The 23510-nt window shown below is 39.7% G+C and overlaps 1 protein-coding gene across 3 annotated transcripts in view; it reads left to right on the forward strand.

The window, feature by feature from the left end:
- Nhs (NHS actin remodeling regulator) overlaps positions 1–23510 on the forward strand; it is a 328579-nt gene that overhangs the window by 269901 nt on the left and 35168 nt on the right. For all 3 annotated transcript variants that reach the window (XM_051142313.1, XM_051142314.1, XM_051142315.1), the window contains exons 2-3: positions 17138–17290; positions 22817–22950. In XM_051142313.1, the coding sequence (XP_050998270.1) occupies positions 17138–17290; positions 22817–22950 (287 nt within the window). The remainder of the gene's footprint in view (positions 1–17137; positions 17291–22816; positions 22951–23510) is intronic.

Genomic DNA, 23510 nt, shown 5'->3' on the forward strand with positions numbered 1-23510 from the left:
AGGACTTCTTCCAGGAGCAGTAGATGACTAACGCATATAGCTTGCCCTGCTTCTAGGCCAAGCACTCTCCCATTGGCACAGGGGGAAAAATCGCTTTCAGATAGAACATTTCAAGAAGTTGCAGGAGAAGCCTTTAGAGTGCTGAAGTGAATGTTGAGGGGACGCCAGCAAGATGCTGAGCATCTGCTAAGCCGCCCTCTCCAAAATAGCAGCCCCGTCACCCTTGATCCTCTCACCCCACTCTCTGCTCCTTCACAAAACCTCTACTACTTGACATAACATCTGTATGTTCATTACCATCTGTCTCTTCTGCTATAGAGAAAGCTCCAGGGAGAAAGGGACTTCCTATATGCTCCAGTGCCTCAGACAGGGTAGTGAATCTTCACTAATGACTACATAAATGAGTGCATATTCAGACAAAGATGGGCATTTGTCGCTATCACTTTTATCCCAAGCATGTGTAACTGTAGGAGAAGAGGACATAAATAAGTTGCAGGGACAAAGATAACTGTGGCACAATGATAGGGCATGGCTGGTGCTCAAACATGAGTTGATAAAGAGACTAATAGGCCATTGCAGTTTCTTGGTCTAATTTTTTTCTGTGGACTGGGGGATTTCCTTTTTGCTGTGGATATAATATCTATTCCCTTTGCTCCATAATACTAGATGGAAACAGCAACAGCACAGCAGGAGTATCTTCACAGATTGGGAGATGTGATATCAAAGCCAAAGACCATAAGGCAAGACATGTGAAAAGGGGAAGGAAGGGGAGCCAGAGTGAGGGATAAAGTACAGGTCAAGAAAGCAAGAAGCCAAGGAGAGGCCTCACAAACTCTTAAGAACTGAATATTCCACGGAAATGTTCCTTTTCAGTATGAACTTTTGGGCTGTGAGGAAATGTATCTGACTCCAGGCATTCTTGTAAATCGTGAAGCTCTGTTGAGTCAGGCCCTGAGCTGTGTGCTCCTGGCCATTGGCCTGAATTTCTCTAGAGAGGAAGGAAGTTCTGAAGGGCAGGAAGTCTCAGTGGCCGCTACTTTCTACAGGAGCAGTTCTCAACCTGGGGGGGGAATCACCACCCACACAGGGGCCACATGTCAGATCTCCTACATGTCAGATACACACATTGTGAGTCACGAGAATAGCAAAATGACAGTTATGGAATAACAACAAAATAATTTATGGTTGGGGGCCACCACAACATGAGGAACTGTATTAAAAGGTCCCAGCATTAAGAAGTTGGTCTATAGGTTTTCAAAAAAATCTTACCACAAAAGACTTGAGCCTGTAGTCACTGTGCATGGAGACTTGGTAAGGTGACACAATAGTGACACAATAGTGAGTGATTGGGAAACTGGGCAAACTGTGTGCCACTTGTTGTCAGTGACTTTTGTTCTGAACAGAACAAACCTTTTTCAGAATACACAAAAGTTAAGTAAATGGTCTACTCACCAAATCTACTGGCTTAACAATGTGTAAAAGAAAGCTTAAAAATCCAGAAATATGGTCAAAATTAATTTTCTTAGATAAATGAATTTCCCAAGTTATTTAGGTCCCAGATGCCTTCTTGTCAATACCCTAACCTCTTCATGTAAACATCTTTGCCCTGATATTTAATTCCATGCAAAACTGTCTGGAGATACTCCCTAACAGCCCATTTATGGGCCTCTGTCTTCTGTCTACACAAGGCTAAGTTGACATTTTAAATTCAATTCACTGGTAACAATGAGAAACAGCCAGTGAGAGCGATGGTTTATGGTTTGTGTGAATGTTGAAGTAATAGTTCTCATTTCTTATTGGGATGACCACATAGCTAGCTGCTTTTACAATGCAAAAAGTTGAAATTCTATTAAAAATGCCTATTGCTTAGGTTGATCAAATTTTAGAACAAGTAATATGACCCTACAGGTGTCTTGAATCTTTGTATGACCTTAAAACTGAGCTCTGGGTTGATATGAGTCATTTGATTTGTTTTGCAGATTAGCATCTTATTTTAACCTGTGTTTGTAAATTTTCATTTATTTATATATTATGTGTGTGCACATGCCAGTACATGCATGTATAGGTCAGAGGAGAACTTCTGGCTATTGGTTCTTTCCTTTCTTCTTGCAGGTTCCGAGGACTGAACTCAGGTCATTTATCTTGGTGGCGAGCATTTTTGCTTGTTGAGCCATATTACTTTTATTTTTAACCTTTATTCCTACTGCTACATGGATTTTTTTGTAGAGGCTACAAAAAACAAAGAAAAAAACTAATCTCTTACTTTTCAAGGCTAATAACCCATTCCTTTTCCAATTCGGGTATTTGCCCACATTGGTCTGGCTTTGATGTCTCTGAGGCAGAGAAGCTCTGCAGAGAAAGTCAGTGTCCGTAGCTAGAGGGTATTGAGAAGGCACAAGTGGATGTGGCTCAGGCAACTTCCTCAGAGAATTCTAGGCAAACAGTTCAACATAGGCCACATACACTCCTAAGTTCCCTTGTATGTCTTCTTCAGGGACTCTCAGGCCTATGCATTGGCCCATAAGACAAGTCTAGTTCAGCATTTTGACTGACTGGGTGCTTACAGCTTGCATTTGGTAGTCTAAGGGGCTGACTTTCAAAACCTTGTATTATAACAGTTACTCTGCCAGCAGACTCCTCGAGACAATATGAAGGTGGAGTTTGGAAAGGAAAAGTCAGTACTTGGTTGAGCAGCAGCAGCAAGGCAGAGCCCAAGTTGATAATCTATGGACTCCCAGATTGGCTGGACTAGTCCTCTACTGCCACTGTACAAAGGATCCTTTTCTCTTTGCATCCTTTCAGCATTAATTGTCATTTGTTGTATTTGTAACAGCCACTTGGACTAGGGTGGGATAGAATTTCAGTTTAGTTTTGATTTACATTTCCTTGACGGTTAAATAGGTCAAACAATTTCAATCTTCAATATGTTGAGGTCTGTTTTTACCAGCATCACTTGTTAAGATGGTTGTCTTCTCACAAATGGGTGCTTTTGACACCTTTGTCAAGTGTCAGATGCTTATAGTGCATGGGTTTATTTCTCAGGCCTGTATTCTATTCTATTAGTGTATGTTTCTGTTTTTGTACCAATATGCCACTGTTTTGCTACTGTAGCATGGTTTGAAAGCAGGTATTTCTAGGCATCTAGCATTGTTCTTTTGCTCAGGATTTCTTTGGTTATTTGAGGTCTTCTGTGCTTTCATGTGAATTTTAAGGTTCTTTTCTAGTTCTATGAAAGAAGCCATTTTGATAGAGGCTTTCCTGGATCTGTCAGTTATTTCTGCAGTATTGCCAGTTTAACAATATTAATTGTTAGTCATAAAAATAGAAGATCTTTTCATCTTCTGATATGTTCACTTTCTTTAGTGTTTTGTAGCTTTCATTGTAGTGATGTTTTACATACTTGGTTAGGGTTATTTTCAGGTGTTTTACTATTTCGAGACTATTGTAAATGGGACTATTTTTGGATTTTTTTTGTGGGTTCATTATTGGTATTTTAAATTTGTTGGTTTTGTGTTTTGTTTGTTTGTTTTAACCTTGGTGTTTTGCTGAATTTGTTTATCGTGTATAAAGTTTGGTAGAAGGATGACTGGTAGTGAAGGCATAACTCAGTGTGTCATTCACTCATTTGTTTGCTAAGTGGTACTTAGCTCCCTCCTAAGCAGACTTGTAATCATCTCCTCTGTGCTATCCACAGTGAAATGTCCTTCAGACTCCTACCAACAGATTCTTCTCAAATTTCATGTTAAGTCACTTCAAGAAATTGCCCATATTCAATTTTTTTACCTAAAAATAGCAAATTTACATAGTTCACATGTGCTAATTGCTGATCTCTGCCAGCATTTGTCCTCTACTCTGCTAATCCTGTCTGTCCACCAGTCCTCTCCCCAAACTCTGGAAGCACTTCATCTCTCTACTCCTGAAATCAGAACGCATTTATCTTGAACCAGTGTGGAACTCAGTGTCTCTTCAATGTGAACACTTGATCCCACCTTGGATAATCATCTAATTTGCCTAATCTGACTACCAGGCTATGAGCTCCTTGAGAGCACTGCTGGTGTCCTTTCTTTTCAAAGTACTTCTGTAGTCCTTTGAATGTTATAGTGGGTAAAGTGTTTTCTTTCCTGGACTTGAGTGTGGCAAATACAAGAGTCAGTTTTCTGCTGTGATTTATTTCTCTCCTCCCTTCTGCTTGACCCATCTCTGTAGGAAATCACACGAGAAAAGAAACATAATAGAAATATCTTGAACCTGAGAATGAGATATAGGGCATCATTTATTTATTGTGAAAGACTGCTGAAGTTTGGAGTCTTCATTTGCTTACTCAAGAGCAGTAAAGTTGAAACATGCATTTGCCAATATCCATCTATTTTGACCTACAGAAATGTCCATTTCACATCATTCAAAGCAGACTTTTCATATTTTGGCTCATGCACAGTTGCTCATGGGTGAAGTTGCCTAATCCGTGCATGTGATCCACTCACTGAGTCCATGCTAATGTGATTCCCATGGAGGCTCCTTGGAGCTTCTGATGAGCCTGTGGCATTTGGTAGATTCTGCAGTAGTTTGTGGAATTTTTGTTAGACGCTCTGGATTCAAAAAGAGGCTGGTTCATTTCCCGCTTCCCTACAGGTGCCAACATGTGTGTTTGATCTCTGGGATAAATGCCAAGACCTCCAGGCTTGAGTTTTCAAGTTTCTGGAGATCAAAAGCTCTCCCCACACACCACAGAAGCTTCTCTGTACTGTTTCTCAACAAAGCCTTCCCAGCTCCTTTGAGGCCCAGTATGCAGAGTTCACAGGAGATGAGAAAGGAAGTACAGGAGCTCTTGGTTTCCTAAATTGCCAGCATGTAGAGGAGATGAGTATGAAGGGCAAAGAGCTGGTAGGTTTTTCTCAAGTGAATTGTGAATTAAAAATGCAGGAACTTTCAATGTATTTTTAGTTATTTATGAACCAGATACACCTGAATGGGAGTCTCTCAAAAATTTCCCTTTTATGTACTCAAAGAAATACACAAGACCTTAGCATTATTGTGTTTAGCACCTTCAGCCATTTCATGTGAATTTCACAGCATTTTTACTCTACAATACTAGTAGAAAACACCCCAAAGGCAAAAGGTGGAAGAAATCTAAAACCGAATTCAGTTCTCTTACTGTAGTCATTTTGCAGCTTTTGAAGTAAGCAATTATGACATTGTCATTAGGAATCAGGATTTTTCAGCATAAGAGAAAAAGAGATCAATTATAAAATCAAGGAAGTTAAATTAAAATCTATAATCTTACATTTCAATTAGAAGTGGCAGTTTAAATTTGACTTACCTTCATCTTCTGAAAATGTGTGTTTTCCAATTCTGCTTACTGAAGAAGCCTAGAATCAGTAGCGATACTACAAAAGAGAATGCCTCTGGTGTGCAAAAGGCTGTTCCATCTCAGAAGAGCCAGAACTAATTCCAGGTCTGGGGCAAGAAATGTGTAAGACGAATCTGGGACACCTCTCTTGATATCTCTGCCAATTTAGCAATGCACAGACTAACTGAGTCACAGAAGAACCCATCTTCTCTGACACTGGGCTGAATGTAGGTTCAGCACTCCCCACTTGTCAGGCCATGGCAGAACTGTTACAAATATCTAAGTTTTTAGGGTTGAAAACTTCATTGAAAAGACTATCATTTGGCCTTGCATGCTCATATAGTCTTAGTTTCTTTGTTGCCCCAACAAAAAGCACCAATTCTCTTCTACCTATAAAGATACTACTTAGTAAGTAATAATTTTAATGAAGTGTAGTGAAGATAGTATGTAAAGCTTTTGCATTTAATTTTTTTAACCATCAATGATTATCTCTAAATTCTGAGAAACTAGCCTCTATATCATAGAAAAGATTTAGTAGAACATATAAATGAGAATCAATTGTGTATTAATCACCTTACTGCTTCACAGTCTAACTAAACTGTCCAAGAGGGTATCTGTCCAAGAGGACCAAATACTTTCTATGTGCCATATTGAATAACAGGACGGTTTTCTTCTTGTATACAGTATTTCATAAATAGGAAGATGATTTTCATAATTTCCCCCATTTCCATCCCATTCCACTCAATTATTCTGATATTTTCAGCTCCTTAAAAGTATGGCTTACATCCAAATGGCCTCTCTAATAATGATGGTGCTTTGTCAAAAACAAATTATTTCCACTAGTATTGTTGAGCCCCAAATGGTACATGTAGAAAAGAAAAAATAAGAATCCTCACTTATGGTATACAGTCTTTCGGTATGGTAGTTCAGACTGTATGGTTTCTGTTTCTGGCATTTAAAAAAGAATATAGCTTCATTCTATCTATCTATCTATCTATCTATCTATCTATCTATCTATCTATCTATCTACCTATCTATCTTCCCACTTATCTATTATCTATGTATCTACCTACCTATCTATCCTATCTACCTGTCTCCTCTCTCTCTTCCCCATGTATTTATCTATTATGACTTTATGAATGTATATTTGTATCTGTATGTATTCATGTATACATATATATGCTTATCTATCTATCTATCTATCTGTCTATCTATCTAATATGTAATTCTAATGTTCCTGTCTTCTCTCTACCCCATGATTAGGGGGGCTTAACCTTAGAGAAAACAGTACTGTGATAGCCGCTGTTACAAACTGTGTTGTTATAGGAGAGTATTGTTCATGCTAAAGAAAAAAAAATCCAGTCCAGTGCAAGGTACATTCACAATTAATGAAGAATGGGGCCCAGGTGAAACTTTCTGAAAAGATGTTAATTGCAATGTGTTTTATATTTTGGAACTAATCCCATGTTCAGTGCTGAGAGCACAAATAAACTATGGTATATTCATGCAGTAGAATATGATGTAGCTCTTAACAAACATTGTTTCTGAATATATATTTCACACACACACACACACACATATATATACTTTTATATTACAAAGGAAATTTTCTTTTAAAAAGTGTTGGAGGGGGCATATATGTCATTTTTCAATTATTAAAAGTACTCCTGAAGAAAACTACTTGGAAACACGCTGGTGAGATAACAGTGGCCTTGGATGACATAATTTTGAGTGTTTTTCATCATGTTCTTTTAATATTTTGAGCTTCCCATAAAGTATATAGCCCCTGTATTATCACTGTGAAGAGAAACCATGACCAAGGCAATTCTTATAAAAAATAGTGGGGCTGGCTTACAGTTTCAAAAGGCTAGTTTATTATCATCATGACAGAGAACATGGTGGCAAGCATAACATTGGAGCAGTAGCTGAGAGCTACATCTGATTCATGGGGAGGGGAAATATTGATTGATTGGTCCTAGCATGGGCTTTTGAAACCTCAAAGCCCACCTACAGTGACACACTTTCTCCAACAAGGCCACACCTACTCCAAGAAGATCATATGTCCTAATCTTTCTAATCCTTTCAAATAATGCCACTCCTGATGAGTAAGCAATCAAATATATGAGCCTATGGGGGCCATTCTCATTCAAACCACCGCAGTGTGTGTGTGTGTGTGTGTATGTGTGTGTGTGTGTGTGTGTGTGTGTATGTATTCCCTTAGGGTCATTTTTAAATTTACATTTTATTAAGTGATTTTGTAAGAGAGAGAAATGTATACCTTTAGATAGTTCCTTACTTTATAATATTTAAATAATAAATCCTTGAAATAAGGAAAAATTGGCAGAATGAATATAGGAGCACAAATATAAGGGCCAAACTACACAGGGACCCATTAACTAACAACAATAGCAATGACACACATTTCCGCTGAACATTTACTTGGGACAGTGTGTGCCATTGCCAGGGATATAGAAACATGTGGCTTAAGGTACATGAATGTGGCTAGGAAGATAAGGATGTCTGCGAGCAGTACGAAAGAGAGGGAGACAATAGTGAATGGCTAGAAGCAAAGAGGGCAGCCTGGATGGCAGGGCTATTTCTGATGATGAACTTTGTAAGAGCATTGTACATCCACCAAAAAATTAGGGCAACTAAATTAAGTCCATCTGCTACCCTGGGCAATCCTCTTCTTGGTTTTTTTTTTTTGTTTGTTTGTTTGTTTGTTTGTTTTGTTTTTTTGTTTTTTGTTTTTTGGGTAGAAAAACAGATTGCAGAAAGGGCAAAATACAAGAAATGAAAAGCATTTAGATAGTTCATAGCCTGACACCTACATAGAACCCGGATCTGTGTCCTTAAGAAGAGTTTGTATTTTTCTGTTGCTGTTCCAGTGATTTTCTCTAAGATCACCACTCTATGATTGCATATATACTCTAAGCTTCAACATAGCTCATGTTTCTGGTAAGTGTGCAGGGTATCTTTTCTAGCCCCATATTATCATAGAGCTCTTGGCAAGGGTACCCTTGAGGTTAAGGTAACAGGGTACAAGTTTACTTTCTGTGGCTTTCATCACAAGGTTTACAGCCTAGGTTGAAATGCTTCTGGAATCCTAAATCAAAATTTCTGATTTTATAGAAAAGCAGGACAGTAGAACATTTTTTATGAGGGACAACCAAATAAAAGTGATAGGTAGGAAATAATGACTGAAAGTGGTGGACACAGAAGCTATCCAGAGAAGTTCATGGATCCAGGATCAGGAGGCTTACACTTTTTCCTTTAATTTTATTTTACCTATGCCAAAACTCAGGCCTGTGAATTTGGGTCATATCTTTGGCCTTAGGCTTACTTACCAATATTTCAGAGGAGTGGCCTAAACCAACACAGTTTTTACAGTATGTTGACTGCTGCTCAGAGTAAGATGTGTTTTTAGATCACGACCAAGCAAATTCGTGCATGCATGCCCAGCAGAAACAACAAACAATAGCTCCACAGAACAATATAGTACACTTGAGCATATTCTATTCTACTCTATTCTAGCCATTGTTTTCAAAAATGCTAGTCTTGACCTGCTGAATGGATTTTGCAATCCACTAATGGGTCATGCCCTGTAATTTGAAAAAAAAATACAGAACACTGTAATTTCCAAGGTCCCTTCCAGAAGTAGAATCCAACAATTCTGTTCCATGATTACAGGAAGTTTCTGAAAACAATAATAGCTCCTCTGTGACAGATGACAATATGCTTACATAGTGGAGGAAGTGTATGGTGTGGAATAAGGCAGGCAGGTAACCTAAAGATAAGCAAGTCATTTATGAACCACTTCTAAGGAGCATGGAGTACTGCACCCCTGAAAACAACTATGAGAGGATCTCCACGGAATTTTTCTAAGTGCTGCTGCCTTAGTCAACAGACATCAGAGATTGGGATGTCAGACCTGTTAGAGAGGTCTCAAGATCCTTGGGTATGGGCAGACTTCTCTGTGTTTAGCATGTGAGACTCTCAAAGTATAACCTGTATTGCTATCATCTTTATTTATATTTCATCTACTAAGAATACAGAAATTGAGTTTTTAAATTTTGTTTTTGTGTTTCGTGAATTTATGATGTGCATGTAAGTGTGTGCACACACATTTCTGTGTGCGAGTTTGGTCACTTTCATGCCATGTTGTATGTTTGGAGATCAGAGAACAACTTCAGGTGCCACTGTTCATCTTCCAATTTGTTTGAGGTGATGTCTCTTTATTGTTCTCCACTGTGTTTGTCACTCTTGAAGGAACACTGAGATTACAGACCTGTGTTACCATATCCGACTTTACATGGGGTCTGTGGATTTGAATTCAGGTTCTTAAGCTCACATGGAAGTGCTTTTACATATGAGACATCCCCTCAAGAAAAGTAAACATCTCTACATTTTATTCTTTCAAACTTAAACCTTAGACTTTTAGTCTTTTGTTTCCATTGTAGGAAGACAAAGTAATTTTTGATTAACCAGTGATAGGTCAGTGCAGCATCATTTCACTGAAGCATGAGAAGCATACTATTGAGTGCCCTCTGATTCCATTTTTTTTTCTGGAATATGGGACCAAGATTAAATATTTCCATGATTTTCTCTGGATCTCACCCCTGTGATTAAGCCCCATCTTTTCATCACAGAGAGCCCAAGTTCTCTCTACCAGCCCACTCTGCCATCACTTTAACACAGAATAAATCATTCAAGGTAGGTTTTGATGCCTGGTCCAAAGCCAAAGTATCAGACAGAGCAGGACTGAATCCAGAGATGGAAACTTCCTAATCACTCATATGTAAAGATAGGGATCTGGATGCTAGGAGTGTTCCAAGACCTGCACAGAGCCCTGTAGTTGCAGAACTACAAGCAGAGTACAGAGTCCTAGTGGTGTTTCCAAAGGATAGCTGACGTCAAAACAAACAGCAGTAGCAATAATGACTAGCATTCTAGTCATGAAGCCTCATATTCATATATAAATTGAGAAAAAAAGTGTATGGTCTACCAGTGATCTATTCTGAAGAAGTTGGGGTGTTCTAAAGATCTGGAACTTGTTAGGAAACAACCCATCTTTCTGATACTAAGATTGCTACATTAGATAATCTGTCCAGAGTTGGGAGCAGGTCTGAATTATTATAGATCTGTGGTGTGGGGCTTGAGGAGAGGGGACAATAAGAGTTTCAAGAAACCTGACTCTGGATTTGGGCTGGTTGGAAGGCTCTTATAGCTCTTGCTTTTCCTGGATGCTGCCCTCTTCTCTCCTGCAAGCTGCCAAGCACATTGGGCAAAGAGCTGGTTGCCAAAGGAAGAAAAGCAGGTGAGAATGAACGAATGTCATTCCTTGATGAACTCCCCACCCTGTCTTCCTCGCAGCTCTGAGGACTCTACAGCAGCTCCCGACTGACTGCATTTCCATTTTCCTCACCAAGCTGTAGGCTGCTACAGACCGGCTTCAGCATAGCCAGAAAGTGGGAGCACGCTGGATGTGTAGCTGCAATGCCAACTGTTTCAGATCCCTCCTAAATATACTAACGTGTGGTACTCCTCACTGCTTTCTATCACAGGCTGTCAGAGTGGACGGTTTGTGTGGGGCTTTGTTTCTGGCTGAAAAGTTATTATGTGGTGAGGGTAGGGGTCTGATCAGCATAGGGGCAGGAAGGAAAGTTAACAAAGTGTTTAGAGGCGAGTGTTTCCTGTAGACACTCTAAGAATATGGTTTTTAAATTTTCCTTCCCTCCCTTGAAGGGGTAAAAATTCCATTTCCAAGTAACTTGGCACAATTTGCTGATTTAAAAAAAATATCACACACAGGATGCAAACATTAATTTCATCTGTCTTTCCCCCCCATTCTTCATTCAATTTTGAAGAGCCTGGAGAAGGAAGAGGGAGAAGCTGGGATTACCCTGTGGTAGGATAGGAGGTTAAAACATGAACTTTTTTATGCATATGTCTTTTTTGCCTACATAGATGTCTGAGCACCATTTGCATGTCTGGTTCCCATGAGGATCAGAAGACCCTACCACTGGAGTTACAGATGACTGTGAGCCACTATAGTTGGGGGTGCTGGGAATCAAATCCTGGTCCTCTGGAAGAACAGTCAGTGCCCTTAACTGCTGAGACATCTGTTCAGCCTCAAGAATAAACATCTTGTTCTATGCCCATAGATTATACTTTAAGGGAACAAGAACCTCATAAGGCCAGCCAGGAAAGCTGGGTAATGGCTGCCACACAGAGCATGGGCAAGGTGACCTGTTGCCTCCAGTCTTCATTCCTTTCCAATAGTTCCTAAAAGCAAACCTCCTAGATCTAAGAGCCCAATTTTCACTTCTGGTATTTGAGAGTCCCCTATGATAGTCTAGGATCACCCAGAAGTCGTTATATACTGCAGGCTAATCTCAAACTCACAGTCTGCCTCAGCCTTCCGGGCAATGATATATGTGACATATGGCGCGCGTGCGCGCGCGCGCGCGCGCGCACACACACACACACACACACACACACACACAGTACCACACTAGATGCGAATCTTAAATATTATGTGTAAGTCAGGCCATTTCTGAGGACCTCAATGAATGACTGTATCGATGTAACTGATCCATCACTATGCATCTAAATCTAGACAATGTCATTAACGCTGGGATGTGAGAGGAGAATGTACTCAGATGAGTCTATAAAGACACCACAGTTCCACAGACATGATGGCCTTTTCCTTTAGCAGTCCAGTTTTGTGGTGCCTGTTTGTATGCTATGTGTCTTTCCAGAATGTAATAAATCCCTCCCAACCTCCTCTAGTAGTCACTTTCTAGAAGATTCTTTCTGTTCTGTGGGAGACATGGAAGGTGGAAGTGTTGTATCCTTTGCTAGATATTTTTTTACATATACATTTATATTTTACACACATATATAATAAACTACCTACAGCAAGAAGAATCATGACACAATCAGGAATTATATAAATTTTACATTCTTAATGTTTTGGTTATTTGTATTTGACAACCTTGAAGAAAGCCTCTTTCCTATCTTGGTGCTTCTAAAATTCTGAGTGTAAACCAATCTCTATCACGTCTTGTCATTATCAACTTAAAACACCTATCTAGACCTAAAAGCATCTTAACCCCTAAACAACTAAGCTTAATTGTAAAACTAACTCCCTGCATACCCAGGTAATCAAGTTTATTCCTTCTCAAGTCTGTGATGGAGCTAAATACTTTTTATATGCAGGTAATTCACTCTCCCTCCCTACCCAAATCACCTTTAGCTTTGGCAAATTTATTTCTGTATTGGTTTGAGAAAAAGAAGCAGCTGTGAAGCCAGAGTGGCCTCTGACCCCAGATATTTTACTTACAAGGTATAGGACTGTAAATGCCCTTTTCAGAGCTTATCTATAAAATGGGCCAATGCTTTCCTCTGTGAGTTGAGTGAAAGAGCCATGGCATTATGAAGAGAATAGCATGGAATTGAAGTTCCTTTTGAGATTTACAGTCTTGGATAGGAGGAACGAGGCACACAATTAGCCTTTTCCCAGTTGTAAAGCTTTACTTCCAATTGTAATGCTTGCCATCTTCTGGCCCATCCTTAGGGAGCAGGAACAGAGGGGGAGAAGATGACAAGAGAAGGCAAGTAAGTGAGTGACTTTAAGAAAGAAAACACATTAATAGTGAGGTATATTAATTTACTATTTATGTGCCATTGTTCCATAAACTTAGCAACTCAAAACAGCATTGTCAAGTAGACCTGGTGGCACAGGTATGTAATACCAGTGACTTAGGAGATTGGGCCAGGAAGATACGAAGTTTGAGGTCAACCTAGGCCATTTAGTAAGGCTCTGTCTCAAAATAAAAAAATAAAAAGGGGCTGGTGATTCATCTCAGGGACAGAACATTCACTTAGCAAGTGTAAAGCTCTGGGTTCAATGCCTAGTACCACAGAGATGAAACCAACAGGTCTTCCAATATTATCTTGCAATATTGTGAATGGACAGTCTGAGTCTGTGTTCTTTGTTCAGAGTCCTACTAGGCTAAAAAACAAGGTGTCACCTGAGGCTGTGCGGCCATCTGAGGCCTGGGGTTTCTCTTTCAAGCCTATTAGTTCTTGGCAAAAATTTAGCTTTGGAGGATATAGAACTGGAGCCCTCAGTGTCTAGAGATTGCCCATCATTTCCCATCATCAGGCCTTCTCTACAATGTGGCATTTTGCTTCTTCAAGTGGATAGGCAAATACCTCTGTTACTTCTTGTCTCCTAAAGACTCATATGATGAGGTCATAATCCACCATATAAGATACGTTCCCTTTTGATGAACTAAAAGTCAAAGGCACAGGGGCCATAAAAATACCTTTTGTAAATGGATGTAGCATAAGGCACAGTTTCTTTCCACACTCAAGAAAAACACATGTGTTATCTATTGAAAGCACAGAAATCTTGGGGGCCATTCTAGGATGGTAACTGACAGAGGGGTCCTTAGTTGTATTCAAGTAAAATAATAAAACAGGCTTATCCTTTTTTCATATGAGGATATATGTTACAGAGGTAACTAAACTTATCATTCATAGTTCAGCCATGATGGAATTGCTAATAATTGAAGAAAATAGGATAGAGCAGGATAGAGTGATTCTGGAGGTATGGGACAGCTTTGCAATGGTATAGCGACATTACAAATGAATGAATTCAACTTTAGTTTAACCATTACTAGGCAAAAGAAATTATTTTGTGTATGAATTTGCATATTCATATTTCTATGTGTACATACGTGTACACATGTACATGCATTTGGAGGTCAATGTCATGTGTCATCATCTATCATTTCCACGTTATTTTGGGGGCAGTTTTTCACTGATTTTGGATCTCATTGATTTAGTTAAATAGGCTGCACTTTCAAATAATGTGAAATTTATATTTAGCAATGAAGAAAATTGCTGAATTTCTTTGTATCTTACGTGTTTTCTGAAACTGGAGTGACCTACTACCGAAACGTGGAAACTGTAGTTTTGGGGATATATAGGGCCTCTAGCATCTGACGGCTTTAAGTCATTCCTAGGAGACTGTATCAGAGTGTTGCCAGAGAGCATTTTTTCTTGATCTGTTACTTTTGGGAAGAATCACATCAACATTTTCCTACAAAACCACAAAACATGTGCCTCACGATGTTAGGGATTCCTGTGTGTGATGCTCTGTCTAGCATTGTGCCTGACACGCATAGCTGTCGTATGATGTTCATGGATGAATAGGGTTTTCCATTATCAGCATTCTCCTCTCTTCTCCCTTGTCTCCCAGTTCCTTTCCCTCGTACAAGATTCTGAGGCACCATCAGGAAACATTTTGCATTTCTTAAATTTTCCTGATGCTAAAAAGGAACAAGTTTGGAGCATTCTTAATATATGCAGTTTACTAATACCGTGTTGGAAACCCTGGTTCCGTCTTTTCCTCATGCCAAGACTAAAGTGAATAGCAGGAGCTCAGCTCCTTTTGGTGCGAAATTAAAAAGCCATAGACACTTGACATTTTTTGAGGGACTGCCAAGGTCTAGTCAACAGTTCAGATGCTATGAGGGGTGTTAAGTCTTCTGGCCTACCTCTTCTCATCAGGGCCCAGCCCAAAGTATGACCCCAACTGCCTTAAAGAGACAAGCCTGATAGCAGACACACACTTCTGGAATTGCCCATTGAATTTCTTGCTTTTTTTTTAATTCCACAATCAGACTTTCCGTTCTGTCCCTTTTCCAGCTGTCACCAGTGCATGAGTCACAGCCATCTTTGTTGAGTTTAGCAATGACTTCAGTCCCATTGAGCAGGAGTTGACCTCCGTGTCCAGAGACAGGCCAATTTTCCAGTCAATGCCATCACTGCACTAGAGTGTTCTTCCTCTGAGCTTAACTGAATGATACTTCTGTCTTCAGAGCTCTGCCCAATGTCCACAGGAGAGAAGTGCCCTGCTCTGGACTTGGCTCTCCCCTTTTATACCAAGGCCCCCCACACATCCTCTCCGGCCTGAAAAGATCAGCTTGTTTGATTGTGAATCCTCCTGTTCTTTCTTACAGGGTCCAGTGACCCCTGACTGGTTCACCAAGCACTCACAATTTCTAAGAAGAAAGTTGAGATAGCCTGAGAAAGAAAAATTGCCTCCCTTCTTTTATGGTTCTGTTTGTCCTCCTCCTCCCTCCGAAAAGAGTGTTGTCCCTCTCCAGTAAAATAGTCCTCTGACCCAAATACTTAAGGTTTAACATACAGGAAGAATAAAAAGGTAGGAGAGCATAATTTCTTTGACTAAAGGTGAGAAAATATAGACTATTTATGGTCATCCTAAGTCTACAGTGTTAAATGATAGTCACGTATGACTGTTTTAATTAATAATGAAAGTTAAAAATGCAGTTCCTCACTCACTAGTCACTTTCGAACTGCTTAATAGCCACTGAGGTCTCCCATCACTTGGTCCAAGGGCAAAGGGAAACACTATATTATATAATGCATCTATAGAAAAATTTCTCATCATGGAACATTCTATTAGATAATTTAGAGCCATGGTATATTCCACTTGGTTCTCCCCATGGTTTAATACATCATTTGATATGTGTTTGTTTCTTTTTTATAGTGCTAAGGATCAAACTCAGAGTCTCACATAAGTTAGGCAAATGTGCTACTATTGAACTACTATTGAACTTCACCCTCTGTTAGTGATTCTTGTAGTAATGAAAACTTTATTCTAGACTAATCAATACTATTAAATGCAGTTAAATGCTATTGAATACTGTATTTAAAATAATTGGAGTTCATGGTGAGGGAAGGGAAATTGAATCATGAAAAGGCTGTATTTCCCCAGTTTTCATTCTTCTATTCCTTTTCTTCTATTCACTTTTCTTTCTACATTTCCTATAGACTATGTTGTTCCAGATTAGACTTCTCAAAGGGGAATGGTAGACTGGTCTTCTAAAAGAATATGGTCATACTGGAACTAAAAGTTTATGTATGGCATAGGGATAAACAGTGGAACAGAGTATCTCCAAACTATACACTGGGGAAACGGAAATGAAGCAGGAAAAAAAGCTGACCTGAGAAGAGCAGGATGCTCCTGGGCCAGAAGTCTGGCTCTGGGTCACGGGTCTGAAGGATGAAGCCAACTGTACCTAATCTTGGCAGTGTTGAGGCTAATACGATGCCAACTGCTCATGAGTTTCTCTGGGTGGCCATTTCTTAGTCATAGACCCCCTATGTCCCAGAACATTTTCCTATAGGTATGCATCCTCTAGTCTCATCCTTCCTGGAATATATTCATAATGAATGCAATGAAGGAGACAGTAGTGAATTAAATGCTGTGTTTAGGAGAAAAAGAGTCTTCCTTGAAATCTCAGATGAATTGTAAGAATCATATGATCTACAGATTCCTTCCCTTAATATGCCCTACCACACCGCTATGGTTCCTTTAATGCTGTGCTTGGTGAAACCAGGGGAAAATAACAAGGAATGGAGTCAGGAGGTGGAGAGCAAGCTTGGGAACCTGCAGCCAGAATGCACAGGGACAAGAAATGTCATAAACTACAGACCACAGGTCAGGTAGACAACAGGAACAATGTGAAGAAGTGTCTTGTACTCTCCCATCTCTTAGTCCAAGGGCATAACTGTCCCCAGCAGTGTCAAAAACTTCAAAGGTTTTCCAGCCTTGAGTTAGCGTTCTTCATAACAGCGTGCAGCCTGGCCTTTGCCTCTACATTCCTCCCCAGCTCCCTGTCACTTTCCCCACCCCAGAGCCCGCTAAGCAATGTTCCTGATGCATGTTGTACTCTGCTCTTTGTCTTGCAGCTGTCTCCAACTTGGACATTGAGAGTAAGCTGAGTGTATACTACCGTGCACCATGGCACCAACAGCGAAACATCTTCCTCCCAGCTACCAGGCCGCCCTGTGTGGAGGAGTTGCACCGCCATGCCAGACAGAGTCTGCAAGCTTTGCGCAGAGGTAATTGATCCCAGGCTGGGGGCTGGGTGTTTCTGGGAGAATATCCGAGTTTGTGCCATGTAGGGTTTTTCTGTCTTGTTAGTCCTAGTGCCTCTTTAGTTAAAGCAAGTGCTTTGAAATGATCCCATTTCTACCCTGAATGAAAGCCATGCATAGTATCAGCTACATGTACATATGTTTTACAATTTCCATTGTGGCCTAAAAATGATCACAAAATAATTCAAAAGAAAAATTATTAATAACATTGTATATCAATATGCAAGTGCCAATTCACAATTATATTAGATAACATAATGAAAGCAGTTAGATATCTATACCTCTTATAAATAAAGTTAGTTAAGAACAGACAGAAGCCGTTACAAACCAAAAGTTGGGAGAAATGAAGGAGCTCTGGAAGTGCTATGAAAGTTGGTATATTTGACATCTATTAGATATAAGCAAAGTAGTACTTTGGCTTATAATTGAAAAATAGTTTTTAGAATTCTTTCTACAAGGGATTTGGGTGGGGAATTTGAAGGCTGTAGGAGACCTGGAGCCCTTTCTTTGACTATTCAGTGCACTACAGGATGACTGTCATGCTTGGCACCTGCCCAATCCTTCTAATATTCACAATAAAGCCCTCAAGTGCTCTTCTGTTTCTATTGAGGCTCTCTGAGCTGATCCAATGCCCTCATTCTACAAGGAGATGATTGGAGGCCTGAAATTTGGGGAAACTTGTTCTGGCTAACTTCACGGTCAGGTCCTCTTATCCCCCAGCCAGAGCTCTTCTTACCTTGCCTATATACTGTGTCTCATGAAAATAGATACTCATATTTGTTTTTCTGTCACAGTATTGAGGGTGTGCCGAAGATAGGCACATAATAGTCTAGGTAGAAGATGAACATTTTCTTACTTTCCAGTGCCTTAAAACCCCTTAGATTAAGAGTGTTCAAAATGTTCATTATCCTTTAAAGACCCCTAAAATGGACATCAGAAAATGGTATGCCACTTTTTCTGGCCTTTACATGTTTGCTATGGAGACAGATGGGTGTCTACAAATTCATTGTGTTTATTTCAATATCCCAACACTTATTTAAGAATTGATAGTTTACAAAACATTACAACGCAAATGAAATGTTTTAAAGCTAAAGACAGAAATTCCTAATAAGTATTATTTTCATCCACATTTGTATGACTCTGGGTTTTCTCCTTTTAATGAAACAACTGACCTACAACTGTCCCCAAAATATTTGTTTAAAAGTTTTCATTCAATTTATTAATGGTAAGATACTGTGATATTTATATTCATTTCAGGTTTATGGGTGGGTTAAAAGAAATCCTTCAATATATTTTTAGTGCAAGGATCCTTCTGGAGATCTTCCTGTCCACTATTCTCTTCCTAGACACCTTTCCCATAATAACCTCTGCACCCTCCCAACATGCTACATGTAACCGTGTGTCATAACTGACCACGGTGGTCCAGCCTGCCTTCTGCTATTAATCCATGAGCAACTCAAGGGTAAGGTTTGTGTCTTGTTAATGTATTCTATTCAAAGCACCAACCCTGCATATGGTAGGTCCTGAATCGATGTGTGTGGAAGGGAATGAAATTCTGCAGAAAGCCAACTGAGCATTGAAAGCACAGGATGAGTACTGTTTTATCATTCTCACTAAATACTTTCTCAGATCCCATCATCAGAGAGCTTGAGTAGCATTAGCCCTGTAGACATCATTCTTTTTTATCATTTTATTATTATCAATCAGTCCTCCCTCATTAGACTTTTACAGATTTAACCAGATAATACTGAGCTGTCCATAAGCTGCCATATTTCACTGCTTCACCAGGTTTGGCCTTAACAGGAGAACTGAAGAACAGCAAGTGCCAATATCAATTTTCTCTGCAGTTTCTCCTGGGGGATTAGAGATGGATATACAGCCTTCTAGGGGTTAGATGGAAGACTATGGAGCCTCGTTTTGCCCTGTTCAGACTGGCTTGTTTTGTGGTTGGCTCAATAGCAAATCTTGGGTGTAGTGGTTTTAATAGCACTGCAGAGAGCCATAAACAAGAATTATAGGCATCATGGAATTAAAAACATGCAGTTGTGTAGAATTAAAATTAGCAAGTGACTTTAAAAAAATATATAAAATAAAAACCTTGCCTAAGAAACAGTAATGTAGCCTTGTATCCATCAGTATAATCCACTTCTGCCATCTGGTGGTTGGGACTAATACCAAACTTGCAGATAAGGGCTTTGCTTCCCCAAAGGTGTCAGTGAGCTTCCCTGTGGGAAGTCTCTATTTGGACAGCTGGGATTGCTGCCTTACTTTCATGGGGAGAGAAGGGATGGTGGAGCATGGACAAGTAAGACTGGGTGGCTGCAGATTTGTGCTCATTTGGGAACTGAGATTAAACCTTACATTGGGCTGCCTTATTATCAGCCCCCTACCCTGAACAAACTGTAGTAAAGGCCAGGCAGTATGCTTGATCATAGGATTAAAAGAGCAATCAAGTATGCTATCTGCATTCAAAGAATTCCTGGAGTAATGAGGACGATGGACAAGTAAGCAGTTAAACTCAACCCAGTGCTATGGGGACTAAGTAGAAACATATCTATCATGCCAAACATCCTCAGGGAAGTGGCATCTAAATGGATTTCAAATTGGTTAGAACACAATTATTGTTTTCCCTTTTCTTAGCAATTCTTTAATGCTCAATGCCAATAGTAACTAAGTTATACCATCTTTAATGTTCATGAAACACACAGAGAGCCTAATACATGGCTATAAAGAGATAATTATATTTTATATTTCTTTTCCTTTCAAGTTTCTGGCTGGTGTCTATGTTTCATTGGTCTAAAAGAATAAGGATGAAGATTTGACTGTAGGTGCAGTCCCTGGTGGACTGATACTGTCTCTACCTCACCACTGGCAAAAAAAAAAAAAAAAGTGTTAGTAAGGCATTACTTTAGTCTGCCTACTCTTGGCCTGGGTAATGGAGAAAATACACTTAAAATAGTATGGGAGAGAAGTGGTTCAAAGGCCAGCTGAGCTGTTCTGTTCCTTCTCACTCTGCTCCCATTTCACTTCTTCCTAACTAGTAACGCCCGTCTGCTCTGCCTAGTGAATTTAAGAATGTAAACACTTTTCCTTGTGCCGTCCCTTAGAAAAAGCCCAAATGTTGGCTTGCAGAGAAAAATTGAGGGTGACATTAGAGGTGGAAACTTGATCAAGAAATGTATTTAGCTCAAAATTTCTTCTTGAGAAGTGTTGACTTTGGAGGCAGTGTAGCAAAGACCACCCATATCCTGGGGTTTGGAGGGCCTTTCTCTGGTTGAGGATGGAACCAATTTTTTTTTTTTGAAGAATCCCAAGCAAAGGAAGGCAGGGAATCCTATCATGTTTTCTTAACCTATATACTAAGCCTGTGACTCTAAGAGAGAGGTTAGATAGGGAAGACAAAAGACAGTCAGCTCACTGATGGAAAGCAGAGAGTTCAAGTCCTAGTTTAGATGGTAAAATATTGAATAAAACAAACAGAGATGGGACCAGCATTAAGGAAACCAGTTCAAACAAGTAATAAGGTATAGAGAAACATGAGCACTAATGGCACCAACAACACAGCACATCATAAATATGTATGGGATGCATTCTTTTTTTCAAAAACCTAGACTGCAGTAAAACATTAGTTTGTCCAGTCTCCTTCAACAAGCGTTTAGTGAAAGTCTAGTTTACAGATGCTTTAGGCTCTCTGATCAAATGATGAATGTAATTTTTGTTTCTGAACATGGTCTTGTGGCACAGACCAGTATGTCCAACTATTTAGGAAGCTAGGCAAGAGAATTGCCAAGTATAAGGCCTGCCTGGGCAATTTAGTGAGATCTTGTCTCAAGAAAATATACTAAACGGGCTAGGAATATAGCTTAGTAGCAGGGCACTTTCCTAACCTGTACAAAATATTACACATGCGTGCGCACGCAAGCACACACACACATACACACACACACACACACACACAGAGAGAGAGAGAGAGAGAGAGAGAGAGAGAGAATTTGTGCCTTATTAAGTTAAAGTGTTATAACTATTCAAAGAATGAAACTGTAGCAAAATATAACTGTAACCAAATACTGAAAAAAAAAGGTCTTACTCCAATAGAAGAGGCATAGTTATCCTTTACAATGCCTGTAGTTTGAGCAATATCAAGGTTAAAGACACAGAGCGTTGTCTGTACTACTGATCAGTGCGTAGTGACCTTCACTTCTTAAATCTGTTTCTACATCTGCAGATGAGGGAAGAATTAATGCCCACTTGTGTGGGGTTGTTGAGAAGGAGCAGATGTGAGCTTTAGCAAAGTATTTCTGGCACACATCAATAAACATTGGGCATTATAACTAATAGTCTACTTAGGATGAACAATACTAATGTTAAACAATGTAAAACAAAATGAAAAACGGGATCCATTAATCTGTGTGTCAATCATGATGAGGCCTCTAGAAACTTCAAGCTCTGGAGATGAGTGTACGCAGTATTTCAGGAGACAGCCTTTAGTGTAGGGAAGGGCTATTCTGAGGTATACATACTGGAAAGCTAAATTGTGTTTTGGGCATCTCTGTGATATCTGACTGTGTATCTATCCATCTGTTTATCTATTCATCCATATCTATCTGTCTGTCTCTCCATCTATCTATCTATCTATCTATCTATCTATCTATCTATCTATCTATGTATCTATCATTTTGTGGTAATGGAGGTCAAACTAAGAGCCTTATCTCCATGATTCTTACTATGAAGTCTTGACTACTTTATCTCCCACCCTCCAGATATTTTTTAACTTTCCCCTGAAGGCAGCTTTATCCCAGAATGAGAGAAATGTTGACACTGGGATTCCTTTACTTTCTCTGGTAACACATGACTGCAAAGCCCTCTGAGTAGTTGTGAGTATTAGGAAGGAAATGATGTAGATGGCTGCAGTAAGGTGCTAGTTGCCCCCTTTTCTCCAGGAAAATAAAAGATAAAGATAAGATCCAGTGCATAACACTTTGCCAATTTCTGGGATATAAATAAGTCACCATAGTCTATTGCCTGGTGTCTATAGTTGAAAAACTGGCTCAAAAACATTCCTGACTCCATGTAGTACTTTCCTAGAACTAGTGACACCTAGGTCCAGAAGCTATGGTATGTCTGCATCGACTCTGCACTCCAGCCCTCATGGCAGCAAACTTTCTGCCATCATTCTCAACTTTTCTATTTTTTTTCACTTCCGAAATTTTAAAATGAGATGTGTTGAACTTTTGAGCCACCTTGTGCCAAGATTATAAGATGAGACCGTAGAGATGGATGTATCTGCCCTTGTATTCAGAGGAAGTGAACCTTCAGTTAGGAACTATTTTAAAATTCTGATTTGACATATAGATTAGCTAGATTAATGAAAGCTCACCTTTTGGTTTGGTTTTGTTTTTTTTACGGCTCTTTGCTAACACTCTCAGGAGGGAAAGAACAATTGAAAATACCAAGCGTATGTCATTATGTTTTTCTATTCTGCACCCTCAGAACACCGGAGCCGAAGTGATCGCAGAGAGCAAAGAGCTGCTGCTCCCCTCTCCATAGCTGCTCCACCACTGCCAGCCTACCCTCCAGCTCACAGCCAGAGGAGGCGCGAGGCCAAGGACCGTCACTTCCTAACGGTAAGCATGCTGACTGCTGGCTGGCCTGTGCTTGCTCTTTTTGAGCATCAAGTTCCTCTTTGCTCAGTAAGGGAAACTGGGCTGGCTGAGAAGGCAGGTCATAGGCATGTAGGAACTCCTTTTTGGAGTACACACACACACACACACACACACACACACACACACACTCACATGGTACATGCAGTGAAACAATAATACTTATAGACTCTAAAATCAGAAGGCTACTTTATTTCCAATCCCAGTTCTGACTATATGTTTAGGATTTTGTTATTTTTCTTTTCTCTCAATTCTTGCCTTTGTAATAAGGCAGCATTAATAGTATTTAGCTTAATAGGGCTTGAGGATGTACAGAGCTTAGCACAGAGACTGACTGACACAGAGTCAGACATCTATAAATGCTAACCACCACTGCCACTACTCTTATTACCAGCCTGAATCCATGGAAGAAGCTGGAAAAGAACTTATGTGGTGTGAAAAGTGACCACTAGAATCAATCATAAGTCCCACTTTCCCATTCAATGTAAGAAGCTACTTCTCTAGGGTAACCTATTACTCCAGTG

This window comes from Acomys russatus, chromosome X (assembly GCF_903995435.1).
Source record: "Acomys russatus chromosome X, mAcoRus1.1, whole genome shotgun sequence".
Taxonomy (NCBI): domain Eukaryota; kingdom Metazoa; phylum Chordata; class Mammalia; order Rodentia; family Muridae; genus Acomys; species Acomys russatus.